This window comes from Telmatherina bonti, assembly GCF_933228915.1.
Source record: "Telmatherina bonti genome assembly, chromosome: 2".
NCBI lineage: Eukaryota > Metazoa > Chordata > Actinopteri > Atheriniformes > Telmatherinidae > Telmatherina > Telmatherina bonti.
The window spans coordinates 10,381,407-10,398,875 of record NC_136620.1 but is presented as its reverse complement, the minus strand read 5'-3'; the positions used below and the strand labels follow the sequence as shown (position 1 = coordinate 10,398,875).

General features: G+C 39.8%; 1 protein-coding gene across 1 annotated transcript; it reads right to left on the bottom strand.

The window, feature by feature from the left end:
- Positions 1-2,588: 2,588 nt before the first annotated feature.
- det1 (DET1 partner of COP1 E3 ubiquitin ligase) lies at positions 2,589-14,501 on the bottom strand (the record flags this gene model as incomplete). Its single annotated transcript, XM_079255097.1, has 8 exons — positions 2,589-3,080; positions 7,995-8,186; positions 9,088-9,278; positions 9,648-9,777; positions 11,395-11,618; positions 11,771-11,983; positions 12,064-12,330; positions 14,253-14,501. The coding sequence occupies 8 exons, from the start codon at positions 14,499-14,501 to the stop codon at positions 2,891-2,893; spliced, it is 1,656 nt and encodes a 551-aa protein (XP_079111223.1). The 3' UTR covers positions 2,589-2,890.
- Positions 14,502-17,469: the final 2,968 nt, after the last annotated feature.

Genomic DNA, 17,469 nt, shown 5'->3' with positions numbered 1-17,469 from the left:
TGTATATAAGTTTGTAGCTAAGAGAATGTGGGACTTGCAGCTGGCTGCCTGATGGAAGTCACAACTAGTGATGTGACGTTAACCAATGAATTGAGTCTTTTGAACGACTCTTTACTGTAAAAGATAGGAACTGATTTCTTGTAGTTGTTCTTTTCTTTCTTTTTTTTTTACGGTGTACATTGAGTAAAACGGTGGAGAGGAGAAGCTGGGGGAGATAGGAGTCGGAGAACAGAAAGAGTAAGCCAGTTTTAGACATAGACCATACATAAAAAGTTGGGCGGAGCCTCCATGACGTCACCTCGCGGTTTCTGAAGAACTGAATTAAAGCTCAGCGGGCGGTTCCTACCATCGCTATCTTTGCAACGTCACACTAACCAGAAATCTAAAAATAGGCAAAGAGGTGGAGCTGAGAGGGGGGCTGTGAGCGTCATGGTGGATGATTGAAATCGAACAAAACCCTGACCTGCCTGTAGCTAAGAGTTAACTGAGCAAACTGGAGCTAAATCACACTGTTAACCGGCTAAAAACCGCGGTTGTTCTACGATCCTTTCACTCGAAGCGGGAGATCGGGTACCTGTCAATCAAAAGGACACACCCCTAATCATGTCTTGTCAGAAAGGTAAATCTATTAAACCCAAAATTGATTTTTGAACCAGGCTGTAAACATGGTTATTTCTGTTGTGAAGTTGGTCTTTTTAACATGAGAGTCTATGGAGATCTGCTGTTTTGGAGCCCCTAGTGAATGAGGGGGGAACTGTAGTTTGTGACACCTTGCATAGGCTTCACCAGCGGTTGTCTCTTGGTTTTGGATGTAGTTTTTTAGAGAAACAGAAGGGAAATGCAAAGAGAAGCAAAAGTTAAAATTTAATTTCTAAAAAGTCTGGAAGAACAAATAGTTAACCTCAATACATTTGATATGAGTTCAATTGTAATATATTGCTGGTTCCGGGGTTTATTTCCTAATTAAAAGATTGGTCTTTTAGAAAGAAAAAAAAACAACAATTAAAGAGCCACTCTTTTGAACAGCTCCTCCAAGTGAACTGCTTCCAAAATGAACGGCTCCTTTAAAAGAGTCATAAGGCCCATCACCGATCTCAGAAGTATAAAAGTGTAAAAGGTTATTGTTATTCTCTGTCAGCTGTGATTTGGAACAAACATAAAGAAAAGGGGAAGGTAGTAAAAGTGAAGCCTACAGGTTGACTGAGACCAATTCGTTTCTATCCAGAACAGCTTAAATAGGTCACGGTCAGCTAAAAAGAAGCAGTTATTCGGCTCATCAAGTCCAATTTGTTTTCTTCAGCCTCATAATTTTGACTGGGAAATCACTCGCAGCTGTGCCGTTTTAACGATCATCAGTCCTGAAATGAACCCAGTGAAGCTTCAGCAAGGTCACACCAGTGGTAGAAATAAAGTGTTAAAATGTAACTCAACACTGGTTAGATGATGCAGCCGTTCATATTTAGAGTAAATGACATGCGGAAGCAAGGTCGTCTCGTCCTGTTAAATGGCTCTCACCTTACCAGTCTGTCCTCGACTCATCTGCTCGGGAAGGACGAACACAGTTCAGCGTCTACGTGAGATAAAGGGACGGACTGTGGATGGTTGGGTCAAACTGGTGTTTAGTGATAAATCACAAACCTGCATTCAGAAAAAAAAAGCTGAAGCTGCTTTAATAAAAAGTTAAAGAGTTGTTCAGCTGTTGAGAACATGAAGCTGATGTTGCATGAAGCACAGTTTTGTACATTTTTTAATCATTAAAAAGCAGTTTTAGCGACTAAGTTGCCATTTAAAATTGTGATCTTCTATCAGAGATCCCATTCTGTTAAAATGTTGCTTTAAAGGTGGAGTATGTAAGATTTTCAATATTTTCAAAATAAATTAACTAATAAAATAACTACAATCATAATTAGATTGTTTTTTTGAACATTTAGGTTCCAGTCTGTCCATATTTGATGTGTTAATAAATTTAATTAATGACAAAGACCCTTCTTAAATATTTTCCTACCAGTAAACAAAAAGTGCTTTTTGTCATTTGTCATTAATTAAACTTGTAATTTATTAACACATCAAATATGGACAGACTGGAACCTACATGTTAAAAAAAAAACTATCTAATTATGATTGTAGTTATTTTATTAGTTAATTTATTTAGAAAATACTGAAAATCTTACATACTCTATCTTTAACAGAAATAAACTCAGCTACATTACTTCACCCTAAATCATTTCATATTAAACATTTATTTTGTTTTAGACTCATGATTCAGTTTTTTCTACTAAAACAAATTGTAACTAATGTTTTATGAATGGAAAATGTGCAGTGATTGCACAGAAGATGCGGTGCAAAAGTCCAATGGTGGAGTTTGTAAAAGAGAAAAAGCAAAAGAAACAGAAGAAAATGAGGCAGTTTTATTAGACCAGAATATGTACAAGCGTAAAAAATAACAATAAAAACCATGTAAAATGACCTCTCTGAGTCTCTGGTTGAGGAGCAGCTGGATAAGCTTTTCAGGCATGAATGTGCACAAAAAGAAAACACCTCTGGCTCCTTCTAAGAGCCGCGACGACCTGCAGCTCCCTCCTCCGTGACACATCAATCACTCTCTCTACATCTCCATTTACACTTATTCCTGCCTCTCCTCCCCACCGGCCCCGCTTTGTTTTGCAGAGGAAGGGGGGAAAGAGGAGGTTAAAAGGAAAAAGCAGAATTGCTGCCTTCTCGCTGAGGAGGAGGAGGGGCAGAGGTGGAGTGACCGGTGTGATGGTGAAGCAAAGAGGAGAGGAAGGAGTGGTTGGTGGCTCCTGACGGAGGACATGTCTGTCGTTCTGTCACGTGCAGCTGCGAACAGAAGCACAGCAGGTCTGCGGTTTGTCCTCCGTACGCACGCTCGTCACGCGCAGACGTGTCTCATGTGGAAGTTGACCACGTACTCGGCGTTGGTGCGCTGCACCGAGATGGCAAAAGGTTCGAAGGGGTGAAAGGTGAAGGCAACCAGGCGGCGGACAGCGTGATTAACCGGCCGTCCAAGCAAGCCCGCCTGGATCTTAAACTTCAGCAGGCCGGAGTCTCTCGCATAAAACCTGGTGGATGTATACACACACACACACACACACATATATACATACACGTTAAAGCTGGTTTTGACATGAAATATTGTGAAATATAGGTATTTTGGTCCCTGAATGATGTTAAAAGAAAGACTAAATACATAACAGTTTAAATAAAATAGCACATCATCAGAGTTAAAGTGTAAAAGAAGTTTTAAAAAAACATGTGAGACATGTAGAAGTCAGTCTCACACACACACAGAGATATGTCATTTTATAATGTGTTTCTGCTTTACTCATCTCAGTGGGATGTGTTGCTCCACCACCTTTACGTCTGTTTTTAGTGGATGATTTTCCAGAGCCAAACACAATTTTCCATTTCCAGAATGAAATGAACAATAATTGAGTCTGAGACGCTGCAGGAGCAACGGGAGAAAATTGAATATTTTCTTAATTTGTCACCTAAGAATAATCCTATAACATCAATAAAAAGAAGTTTACAGACTAAAACTCATATTTAATCTTAGGTTTATGTTATTATTTTTAATAAATCACTAAAGCTATTCTGTCACATACTGAAGAACATCGCTGGCAATAAGTCCGCCTAGAAAACCTTGAAAGAACGGATTAACTTGTTGAAACGCAGCGGAGGAGATGTCCGAAACACAAAGCCAAAGAGGACGCAAGCAGAGCAGTCATAGTCTAAATACTTGCTGTAAAATCCTGTCAGTATTTATGTGAATGTGTTTTATTGGGATTTAGGTCTACACACCGCGGCCCGATGCTTCTTCTGTTGGGGGAAACGAGCTAACAGCAGCAGCACAAAGCACACCCGTCATGTTGCTGAGACACCAGAGCTTTCCTCAGGAAGAAACTGTCTGAATTCTGATTATAACCAGACAATCAGAACAGCTTGATCAGACGCTCCGGAGGCTCCTTGTCTGGTGTCTTCTCTTGTGGCTAAGGCCAAAAGAAACCTTCACCAGGACCTCTGTCTGTTCACGCGGCAGAAAAACTAAAATCTGTGGCTTTATGTGACGACCACTGCATGACGGATAAAACGGGAAAACATTGTAGAAGTTGTGGGAAAACTCGGAGGCTCGTTCAGCTGGATGAAACCAGCTAATACAGGGATCCCCAATCCTGGTCCTCGAGGACCGGTGTCCTGCAGGTTTTCCAAGTGTCCCTGCTGCAACACACCTGATTCAAATCAGTGTGTGTATAGCAGACACGTGCAAAGTTTGTCTGAGTCTGAGTCAGGTGTGTTCCAGAAGGAACACTTGGAAAACCTGCAGGACACCAGTCCTCGAGGACCAGGATTGGGGATCCCTGGTTTCATAGAGTCTTTCTATGCTCATTGAGCAGAACTGGACAGAGTGACTCTCAGTTGTATCTCCTATGTATGAAGTTTTGAAGGTTAACGTTTTTAATTCTTGCTACTTTTTCTTTACAAGACATTTGATTGACAATGCTGGGTGTAAAGTAACACCAGAACACACTGCCTGGCCAAAGAAACATCGACACCTGGATCGAAGTCAGCAACAAGGTACAAGCTTCCTACATATTTACTGCACGGCTTTCAGCAGTAACAAGCTATTAAACCTCAACGGATGCGATGCGTAGCTCATCACTGAGACTGGGTTATTAACTGTACATGATGTGCGAAATAAACGCCAACTTCCATTCATTTTCATTAGAGTGAACTATTTACTGTAAATGCTCAGTAAACTACAGGTTATTATTGAGAATTAGGTTGTTAAATCCATAGCAGTCTGATCTCATTCGGCCTGAAAGTTTAAAACAAACCATTCCTCTTGACGCTGAAACGTGGCCTCTCACCCGAGCATGGGGTTGGAGCCGTATGTTGCAGTTTCTTTTCCATGTTTACAGCACAAATTTGGAAGGAAGCGCCATATATCCGTAAACACGTAATCACAAACCGAGCAATCCCAAGGGAGTACATCTGCATGAACGGGCTGCAAGCAGGGGTGAGCGTCGGGTGGTTGGTTGACTTACATGGAGCACAATTATAAACAATTATAAATCATGTTGCAGCAAAGTTGCAACAATTGGGATGACTTAGTCCGACCCAAGCAGCAACCTCTGGCGGTTAAAAGAGAAGCCTATGTGGAAGTGCATAAAACTGCAGTTCCCCCTTCATCCACTAGGGGCTGCAAAACAGAACGAATCCCCAACTTCACAGCAGAAATAAATATGTTTACAGCTGGGCTGTGACAATATGCCTTTATCCCAATTCAGATTTTTTTGGGTGCCAATTCAATTTAAATTGCAATTTAAATTGAATTGGCACCCAATTTAAACAATAAAGTTGTTCGATATTACTGAATTTTGTAGATTAAAAACAAATAAAAATTTTTTAGAAAACTTTTTTTTTCTAGTTATTTTTCCTAATTTCAGTTAGGAGAAGACAAGACAGTAGCCAGACCATCATTCTGCTGCTATATTGCCCAAGAAGACAAGTAAAACGATCAATAAAACTCATGAAAATTACAAAAATTTTATGGTGAATTAAATTTATTTAATAAAAAAAAAAAAAAAAATAAAAAAAAATTTAACCAGAAAAAAATCAATTGTAAAATTGTGAAATAAAAAATTCTGATTTTCGATTTTTCGATTCGATTTTCTCACCACTAGTTTACAGCCTGGTTCAAAAATCCATTTTAGGTTTAATAGGTCAGGTTTACCTTCATGACAACTGTGGGGGGAGTGAATTTTTTTTCTAACTCCACCATTTAAAAATAATTTATTCTCGACATTTGGCATATTTAGGGGCGTGTCCTTTTGATTGACAGGTACCAATCTCCCACTTCAAGTCAGAAGAACGTAGAACAACCGTGGTTTTTAGCCGGTTAACAACGTGACTTAGCTTTATCCCGCTTTCCTCCATTAGCTGGTTAGCTCCCGTTATTTCCGGGTTAGCTCTGTTAGCTCGTAGCTACAGGCAGCTCAGAGTTCGCTCGATGTCAATCATCCACCATGACGCTCAGAGACCCCCTCTCAGCTCCACCTCTTTGCCCATATTTGTATTTTCTGGGCGAGACGACACGCATGCCCCTGCCAAGATGTTGATGGTAGGATCCGCCAACCGAGCTTCAATTCAGCTTTTCAGAAACCTACGGGTGACGTCACAGAGACTACATCCATCTTTTTATACAGTCTATGGTCCGACCCTGTGATTGGTTAGAATTTGACAGAAGTAACTTTATGGGTTTTTTTTTCTCCTTCTAAATAAGTAACAGATGGCAAATTAGCCAAAGTACTAAACACTAGCTAGAGTTGAACTAATATTGATATTAGCATCGGAAATACTCACTGATCACTCACAGAGAAGTGCAAGTTGGTGGGTGAAGAAGCTGCTGCACGTGAGTCAGTCGTGCTAACATGTAGCGGTATGTCAGTAATTTGGTTTTATTTTTCAGGCAAAAATCCCACCAGGAAAACAGCAACGTGTCTCATATGCCGGGTTGAAGTTTCGCGCAGCAACGCCGCCAAATTTACCACCAGCAACCTCACAAAGCGTTTGGGTTGCTGTCATGTGAAAGACCACGAGGAGTTTATTAGTGAAATGTCAGAAATTTCTTTAATCAGAAAATCATCGCAAAAATAGTAACGTTTTAAAATTCATAGTTTTTTATGACCAGTTCCTGTCTGTCATGGAAAATGTCCCCTTTAAGTCTAATTCCAAGATTATTTTACATATAAATTACATTTAAATTCTCTGATGAAAGTCGTTCACTCGGCATTGTCTTCATGTGTTAACTGGCTTTAACTGTTTAATCTATTGTCTGCCAGTGAATTACAGCAACCGCACTGTTATACATCAAAGTCCATCGTTTAAATGATAACTTAAATAGACCTCTTTGGGTGTCGGATCGGTACTCTGTGTCGGCAGATACTCGAACCCCAGCTGTCGGTCTCAGACAGAAAACACGGAAGAACAAACAAGTTGAACATGTTCAGATTTACGTAACTAAATCCATCAAAATCATGAGTAAGTTAAGAAATTTAGTTCATTATAAATGTCTTTTAACATTATATTATTTTATCCCTATGGAATTTATAGTAATATAGTGTGTGGTAGTATTTTCACTACCTCCTTAATAAAATGTTCATATTATGAAAGTAGTTGGTTCGGAGAGCAACTCTTTCCAAAGCCAATGCCTCAAGTTCACCTTTGGTTTTTAAATCTAAAAAAATATTTCTGATATTAACATTCGTCTGACCTGTATGTTTGTTTTTAGAGCACTATATGACAATGATTAACCTTCCTATGTAAAGATTATTTTTTTATTAAATTAAATTAAATTAAATTAAATTAAAAATAAAATAAAATAAAATAAAATAAAATAAGACAGACAGCAAAATTATGTCTCCATCTGTCATTTTATAAAACATTTTGTGCTCAATTAGCAATGAGATACCAGGATGCTAAACTATGGAACAGACAGTTAAATCTTTGGGACTCAACAACAACATTATCCGCGTATAAAAAAAATCAACTAAAATGGAAATTAATGGCTGAGTATTTACCCTGACTAAAGTAGAAAAAATAGGAGGTCTTTTGTTCAACATTATATTTTATTATATTTTCCTTTTTCAGTAACCTAGTATTTAGTTGTTTTCTTATTTATTTATTTTTTAGAGGGCTTTTCAGCCTTTTTGGCTTCTACCTCTCCCATGCATGTTATCTGCATTGTGTCGTTCAGCAATTGAAAGATTGTTTTGGGTTTTTTTTTCTTGTTCATTTGTTTTGACTTTTACTGTTATTTTCAAGTATATAAAGGAATATATTCAAATAAAGGAATTTAATTCATTCCCAACATTTATTTTCCCTCTTAATGTAACATTGTTTTGGTTTTTTCGGTCTAATTACTTTCAAAATAAAAGAATTAAATTTTCTTCCATCATTAAACCCCGAGCGAGCACCTGATGGGGTGGTCTCCGCAGGTCTTCGGCCTCTCCATCACCGACACCCACTTGTCGTCGTAGCTGAAGAGGGAGAGGTCGAGGTAAGGGCTGCTGCTGTACGACTGGGCGCTGATGGGCAGCTGACCGAGCAGCCGGCGCACCGCCTCGGTGTGGCCGCCATACTTGGCGTTCACTATGGTGTCTTTAAATCTGAGGCACACACACACACACACACACACACACACACACACACACACACACACACGTGGAGGGAATCATCAGTGCAGACATTGGTTATCCGTGACAACTTCCTCGTAACGCTGCAAACTTTATTTTCTGTAAGTATATCCACTCAAAAGCTCCATTTAAAAGTGAAAAATAGTTGTAAAATGAAGGCGTTTTATTCATCCTCCTGCTCTGGCTGCCCATTTCCAGCACTTCCCGCTCTCTCTGCTGTGGCCCCTCTTTTCCTTTTTCCACCCTTTAAAACGTGCTTTCACATAGTTTTCATCCTGTCCTGCTTTCAAGGTGAACCCGAACCCTCTGAGCTGAAGCTGCAGCGCTGCTACCAACCTGCTTTCCTGAATGTCCTCTCCAGCTTTCAATATCGCCTGTCCCTCTCTTTGACATCAATTTTCACCACTCTAAAATCCAATTCTAAGCTCCTTTCCTGGATCAAACTATCCCCTTTCTGCCCCTCTTGCTCATCGGCTCACCGCCTCCTCCCTTTGCGTCACCCTCTACTCTGGATGGTGTCACCCAAAGTAGCCGAGTCCGACCGCCAAATTCAATCACCGCTGCTGGAGCCACGCTGACCGTCTTAATGTCCCTCTTCTACATCCAGATTACATCCTAAAGCTCCTCCCTCCCCTCCCCTCTCCTCTCCTCTCCTCTTCCTCCAGGCAATCCCTGCTGCTCACCACCGTCTTTATATTCTCCCTGACATTTAGCTGCATGACATCAGCTGCACTCCTTTCTTTCATTCAGAAACCAAGCAGACAGCAGACTGTCGGCGCGATTACGCTCACACCTTAATATATGCCAGTTTGTCAGAAAAATATGTGGGATATGGTAATCTGATGGGAAGATGGGACATTCGTGCTGCAGGTACCTTCGCTGGACCTGCCGTGCGTAGTTATTGGATGAAGCGGAGCAGGGAAACTGGACGGCCTGGCTGTGCAACGTGGCATTTCTGAACAGGTCGCAGAAATTCTCAAACAGCTCCAGCAGCTGGTCGGAGGTGTTCTCGAAGACGGCCAGCACCTCAGTGGACACCATGTTGTACACGACGAAGAAGGAAGGCTGAGAGGAAAAGGACAAAGCGAATTTAGTTTCTTTATTGTAAGAATTTCTCCTGTAAAATAAATAAATAAATAAGACAATGTTTCCTTTTGCCTTTGGAAAGACCGTAATAAATACTCAGCATACAGGTCAGACATAAAGATAACTAATTACGTGTTAATGAGTCGCAGGACTGAACAGAATCTGCAGGACAAACGTGTCCTGGGAGACGCCAAGGAGGAATTTCTTTTGTGCAGCACAAACAGCAGAAGACAGACAAGAGGAAACCAGGGCAGCGCCACAAAGAGCGCAGAGGGAGGAATTCCCAGCGCAAGCTCATCTGTGTGTGTGTGTGTGTGTGTGTGTGTGTGTGTGTGTGTGCGCTCACACCTGCGAGGGGTCTGTGACTCTGAGCGTGACCACGTCTTCGCTGGTGTATTTGATGAAGAGGTGATGCTCGTCCAGCAGCTGCATCTTCCACATCCTCAACCTCCTCAGCTGATCGAAAAACTGGAAAAACCTGCAGATTAAAACGAAACTAAATTCAAATGTTGTCAATTTAAGATCACAGCGATAAGTTTCCCTTTTCTTTGCCTACATTACCCAAAATGCAACACGTTCACTTGCAGCTAACGCAAAAGCAGCGTCTGTTTGGATCTGAAGGTGTTTGTCTGCTTTTACAGAAAAACTAACAAAGAAATATAACATACACACTGGGAAAATGGAATCGAAAAATAAAAAATCTAGATTTTTTTCCCCACAACTTTAAAATCAATTTTTTTTGTTAAAAAAGTCAATAAATAAAATTAATACATTATAAAATGTGGTCATTTTTATTGTTTTTATTGATCTTTTTACTTGTCTTCTATATAGCAGCAGAATGATGGTCTGGCTACTGTGTTGTTTTCTCCTAACTGAAATTAGGAAAAATAACTAGCAAAAAAAAGTTTTATAAATTTTTTTTTTGTTTTTAATCTACAATAATCAGCAATATTGGAGAATTGTGAAAATCGCAATTTAGATCCGAGGCTTTTTTCTTACCTCTACCAAGGAAGTTGTGTTTTTACCGGCGTTTATCTGTTTGTGTTCAAGATAACTCAAAAGGTTATGGATGAATTTTAATTTTATTTTCAGGACTTGTTGGAAATGTGAAAAAGAAGAGCGGATTTAATTTTGATGGCGATCCAGATCACCGTTTGGATCCAGGAACTTTTTAAAGGTCGTGGCGGAGCTTTGCGTTCTCCGAGTGTTTTTCTAGTTCGCAGTTTTTTCCACCAACGATTTTCTCTTTCTCGGCTGTTTAGCAGGAGGAGGCAAATAAATCGAGCCGGGTCGGGAAATCCTTCCTGCATTTTCTCATGTTTGCCTTCCGAGTTTTTCTTCACTACTTTGTATTTTCATCCTAACACGCTGTTTATATGCAGGGTGTGACTATCAGGTATGAGCTGCTGGAGGGGGAGGATGGGGGGGGAGGGGGAGGAGGGGGAAGAAGCTTCCAAAATATAAGAAATGAAAAACTTCAATTCAGTCCAAACGTTTTGATTGGTCAGAGTTTTTACAGATTTACAGTAAACTGAGGGGTCTAACTATATTTCTTATTGTTCATGATTACAGAATGTACAGACTACTATCAGGACGAGGAACCACTTCACCCAGAGTAAATATAAATGTCTCTGAGCAACATTACCTACTTTAACTTTAATATTAAACTGAAAAACTGTCAGAATGAAGCGCTTAAATGCCCAAAATGAGAGGTTTAGCATGATGTGTATATTAACTTTATTTATGTGTCAGCATGTTCAAAATGAAGGTGCTAATTTTACAGATTTATCTTTGCATTAACAGTTTAATATCTATCCTGATAAAGAACCAAAATTTATTTTTACTATAATTTACAATTATCTGACCCCTAACAGGATCTGCCGACCTCCAACTGGGAACAACGGATGTAATCCACCATAAAACAATGTTTTCTCCTCTGAATAGGAAGGTTTAAGCATCGTGGCTCCAGAAGTTGGAGAACGACGGCTTCAGGAGATGTGCTTGTGAACATATGATGCTTTTAAAAGGCGAGGTGCCAGTATGCAGACCCATCCCCTGTGCCAACCAGCAAAATAAAACTGGTGACGGTTCTTACCTCCTCTTGGCAGTAGCGCTGCCATCCTGCTCCGCCCTCCTCCACAGGTAGACCAGCAGCCTGTGCTTGAGAGAGTTGATGGTTTTGTCGGTGTACAGGCGGGGGAAGCCGGGCTGGCTCTCTGCCTGAGCTTCTGTATACACGGCTGAAAGAGTCAAGAGGTCATCCTCATAACAGAAGCGACCAATCGTCCTTACATCCAGAAACGTTCCTTCAGGAGTCACCTGACAGAGACATGAAGGGAACAGCGGCACTTTTAGCAGATGAACTGAAACGTTGGGCTGAAAAACAAACTATTCTGGTGGAATATCACCAGAAAAATCACAGCAGAGAAGCAGAGATCCTTCGATGCATTTTAAACTGGGACTTTGTTCACCTGAAACACGTGGATGGTCTGCTGCTGGACCGACAGCACAGCCAGGATGTTCCTGTAGAGGTAGAGGCCCTGGTTGTGTGACAGGATGATCTTGTCGCATTTAAAAGACCTGGTGTCACACAGCCTGCCGGTGTGGAGGTCGATGATGTGGAGGGAGTAGTCTTCTAAAGGAGACCGAGGGTTGGGAGTCACTGACTCGTTGTTGCGATACACCTGGTGGAGCATCAAACGTGGAAAGAAGTCAGAAAACTCAAGATTCCATCGGTGAAACTTGTCCTAAGTTGAGGTTTTACCTCGAAGAAATACGGCGGCGGCTCCTCTGGGACGTAAACGGCCGAGCCCACGATGACGTAGCGGCAGTCGTCTGTGAAGAGGCTGCACTCCCGGTTCAGGTGCTCGCCATTTGATGCCACGTTAGTGACATGAAGCAAAGAGAAGAAGCGCCCGAACAAGTGGCCTCGGATGTTTAGGGAGCGCTGGTCATTGGCTGTCAGAAGAGTCTCTCCCTCCTGACCTCGCAGCAGGTCCTGAGCCGCCTGACAGCCTTGGTATTCATAAATCTGTGAGCAGAAGATTCCTTTCATCGCGTGTTGTTTAGGAGAGAAAACCAGCTGAGCCTGTTAAAGCGGAGCCATCTGAGAGACGTTTCTGACTTCGTTAGCTTCTGTCTTACAGAAGACAGGCGATGCTCGGGTTTATGCCGTTTCGACTTTACGACATTATTTAGAGCTGCACAATTAATCGTTTAAAAAATCGCGATCTCAATTCATACTCGTATACGATCTCATTTTCAAATTTGATCCATTTAGATGGTTAATGTCCAGTTTAAACTATATCCAGTAAGTAGTTTAAAAAGTTATGTTTTTGCCAACAAATGTTCCTGTTCTACTTTGACTAAAAACAAATCAAAAGAAAGAAAACTACAGAAAACAAACAGACAGCTCTGTAACAGTAACTCTGCCAAAGTGTGTCTTTTGGGTCACTTTGCTGGTCCAAAGTAAAGAAAGTAGATATAGGCTGTTGTAAAAGTCGCTGAATGACATCATCGCCTAACTTGCATAATTGGCCATACCTGTGTGATGTAATGGACGTTGTAGGAGAGAGGAATAATGTTGTGGGAGAAACAAAAGGTGAGTAAAAACCACCATAAATATGTTAAGTACTATGAATGAACTCTTTTCTCTTGGTTTTTGAAATAGGCTTATTTTGCCATTGAAATAGGTTATGACTTTAAAAAAGTAGATTTTGAATATCTTTAGACCCACATTGCATAAATCACTTTTGTCCTCCATTGTTAAATGTCAGAATATCTTTAACCAAAGAACTGTTGTGTGAAGCTTCGTGTCCAACTTTCCTGTTGTTTATATTTTAAGAAACACACCGACCTCTCATCACATTATGAACAGAAAAAAATGTTACTATTAAAAATATTCAGAGGTTGTGTGTGTAAGAAAAAGACAAGAGAGACATTTATTGTTTTTATTTTCAGTGTCCGCTGTTGCAAAGTTGATGTGCCGGTAAAACGTGCAATAAATATTTATATTGAAAAACAAATAGTGAGAGAATCATGATCTCAATTCTAAACAAAAAAAATCCTGATTCTCATTTTATCCAGAATCGAGCAGCCCTAACACTAATTAAATAAACATAAATTAAATAAGAAATAAAGCTGGACTGCACTGTGGCCTCAGAGCTAGAAGGTCGCTGGTTCAATCCTCAGCTGGGGTGAGGCTTTAAAAGTGGCCTTTCTGTGTGGAGTCTGCATGTTCTCCCTGTGTGTGCGTAGGTTCTCTCCGGGTTCTCCGGCTTCCTCCCACCGTCCAAAGACATGATGTTAGACTAATTGGTTACTTTAAATTGTCCTTAGGAGTGAGCGTGAGTGGTTGTTTGTCTCTTTGTGTTGGTCCTGTGATGGAATGGCGACCTGTCCAGGGTGTACCCTGAGACTGCTGGGATAGGCTACAGCGACCCCGCGACCCTTGATCAGATTAAGCAGTTTGAATGATGGATGGATAAAAAAATAGAGCAAGTTTGAAAGTTACGAGGGTCCATATAAGCTCTTACGACGCATGACCCGGAGGCTGAGACGATGCCTCAGTGCATATTTTAATTGCCTGAATGTTTTTCTATGAATATGATGTATAATACGTGTATTTAGGGAGTTATTTAGTGTTCATGGAGACAATATGTGGCATTTAAAGACAAAAATCCGACAAAATTTCGGGTTACGTTGCAGCGGTAGGAACGGAACTCGTCTGCAAACCGAGGATCACCTGAATAGGATTTAGGGAGTTTGTGTGTGTGTGTGTGTGTGTGTGTGAGACAGATAGTGATGATGAGTGTGTTTACTTTGTCGTGTGGAAACCTGCTTTCATCATGTGAAGCACTCTGCGTTGCCTTTGGCAGGAAAAGCGCTTTATAAACAAAGTTTGATTTGATTTGTTGTGTTTGAAGGGAAGGGAAGTGAGATGTCGCCTCCTACCTCCAGAGATGTCTGGTCAGAGGAGAAGGCGATGAAGCAGCGTCCGTCTGGTGAGAACTTCCTGAGGAAGCAAGGCGGCTTCTCCACGTTGACCACGGTGAAGTTAGGGAACACGTTCTGGTGGAAGCAGCGCACTCGGTACCAGTGAGCTCCGGGTCGGCCAGAGCAGATCCTTCGTCTCTCCAAGCGATGGATCACGTTCTGATTCTGGATGCGTCTGGGCTTCAGCGTCGGTGTATCCTCATCCATCGTAGAGACTTGAGGCATGAAACCCTCCTCGGTAGGTAGTCAGACAGGTGAAAACAGACTCATCACAGTCCGGTTACCTGCAACAGAGACAGAACGTTTCATTGCTTGTCCTTGTTATTGGAAAACTAAATGATTATGTTTGGTTAATCAATATCTAATATCCATTCAGGTTTAATTCTGCTGCTATGTTTTCATTTTGTTGAAGAGTAAAAAATGAAAGACTGTGTGTTGAATTAATCATTTTACTTTAATAGAAAAACCTACAGTACTTTGTGAAACTGTTACGCCACAAAGTCAGATTTCATTACATCGTAACAAGAAAGGGACACAATAAGGATCAGTAGTTCTCAAAATCTTTCAGTTTTCTTTTGGCATTTTCTTGCTTTTTCCTGCTGCATGTACCTGGGGAATGTGTTTTTTAAAAGGCACTTAAGGCATAGATATGAATCATTAAAGCATAAAACAGCCACCTCAGTGAAGAGATGATTGAGTGCTGTGGCAACACGCAACAAAACAAAAAAGTTTTCGCTGTTTCTCCAGTCACAAAGACGTGATTTGTCTTGGTCGATTCAACAAAAACATCAAGGACAACACAGTAAAAATGGCATAAAATGGATATTTGCAGCAACAAGGTGATTCTCAAAGAGCCGTGAGCAGAAAACTTTGCATATCTCTGCATGGTGTGCAGAGCGACCTTAAAATATTTGAGAGAATTGGACAAATGGTTCAAAAAATGTTTGTATCCTAAAGTTATGTCCTTAGACTATAGGGATAAATCCGAAACATGCATCTGAACCTTCAGTTTATCCATCTACCATTGGCCAAAGCCTTATCAGAAATGGTCTCCATGGAAACGTGATTCATAACGAGTCATTCATAACGAAGGGAACCGGGATAAAAAGGCTGAGGTATCACACATGACACAAGAACTGGACTAAAGATCAGCAGCAACTGGTCTGATAGAGGGAGAAATCCTCCGCAGAGCCTGAAGCTAAACATGACTGAAGCAGCCAGATGTTTATCCTCCAGATGTTCACCTCCTGCTTTGTTTTTATTCTGTCGTTTCCGTTAAAGAGACAGAAGCTAAACTCGAGAAGTTAAAGTGTTTGCAAATAAAAGTTGGGTGGGTGGGAGAGGGTGGTGGGTGTTTATGTGCTATGTAGATGTGAGTGTGATAATGTGTGTGTGAAAGAGAGCGATCAGGTGTGTGTTACTGATCGTTGATACTGTTACACAGGCTTCATATAGATTTAAAATTTGTTGTTATTATGTAAAACACTTTGAGCTCCTTTCGTATTCAAAATTTGTTTGTTTTGTCCATCTTTTCACATTTTTCCCATCTCCTCCCTCTCTCCTGTTTTGGTTCCTGAGTGTCTATCAGCATCACATCCTCACACTTTGTCGCTATGTATTTAACTTGTACAGGTCTTGTTATGTTGTTCTCTTGTTATTCATCTATTTATCTATTTACTTATTCTTTTTTTTCCCTGTTTGTAAATTTCTTTCTTTTTTTTGAAGATACTGCTGCTCTTGTGTTTTGTGCTGTTACTTTTATTTAGAGGACCACCTTGAAAAGGAGATGGTGCATCTCAAAGGTTTATTCCTCTATCAACAAATAAGTCTTAAAACAACAATAATAGTAATAATAATAATAATAATAATAATAGTATTAAAAGTGCTGTCGGAATAAATCTTGATTTGATGTGTTTTGACAACATCTAAAGCGATCTTTAAAATGTCCCTGAAGAAGCTGGAAGACTAATTAAAGACATTACAAGCGAATTTCTCCAGAAGAGGTCAGGTTTAATTAAAACCAAATATCCACAGCTGCATTAGTAAATATTTAACCTAGGACAGGGGGTGAAACAGAGATGCTTGTCCTTTCGGGGGGTTCAACTCTGGAATAAACTCAGTAATGAGGTAAAAATTGTTATTCTTTTTTTCTATTTAAAAAGGTGATTTATCAGTTTATTTTTTGGAGATATGCAACTTTATATATGATTTTTCTTTATAAAACTCACACATTATGTATGTAATGCATTTGCTTTTGTTATTTGTATAATTTAAGGTAACGACTACTTGTAAGTGTACGTTATTAGGAGTACAAGCTTTGCTTCTGCCTATTTTGTTTTTGTTTTACTTGATTGTTTCTTTTTTTGGAAATGGACAAACTGATGGTGACTGATACAAACATAACAAAATTAACTAACTTAATCAAACCAATGCAACATTTTGATGGAAGTTAATGCAGAAATTATGGGTGTTTTAAACTTCTGTACTGCATGGTATCAAGTAAGGAGTCTGGTTATTTCTGTAACACTTGATTTGAAAGCGTTTAAACACATCTTCAGTAGAGATGATGAAAGGATTAGTTTGTCATCAGAACAAAGGCAGAGAACAGTGGATAAATCAGGAAGGTTAAATGTAATGAACTCCATCAGATCAATACTCAGACCAGTTATTTTCTCCTCTCACATGACATCAGAGAGTCCATGTCCGTTTCTTTTCTTTTATGTTATTTTTTCCATTTATAATTTCAATTCTTTTACAGAATTTAAAAGTCTTCAAAAAGAAAAAAATGAGAGACAGCAAAAGACAATTATACCAAAAGGAAAAAGGGACATAGGACACTAATGAGAAGAGAGTTGTTATTTTAAAAAATAAATCAATAAACAAAAATAAAAATAAATTTTAAAAAAAGGGTAAATAAGATTTACAGAATTAAATTAAATTTGTTACAAATATCCTTTGTTTTTGATGGGGTTTTTTTTTTTTTTTTTTTTTTGCCTTTTTGTTGTTTGAGTCTGAGATCGTATCAAGATACATTTTTACTTCCGTTATAAAGAGATTAAAAAAGTGGTTTTCTATGCATTACTTTACTTTTGTGAATGTGGAACTTTGTAAAGAAACCGGATCAGGTTGATGAGAAATATGGCAGGGGAATCTTTCTTCTTAAAGTCTGTGATAC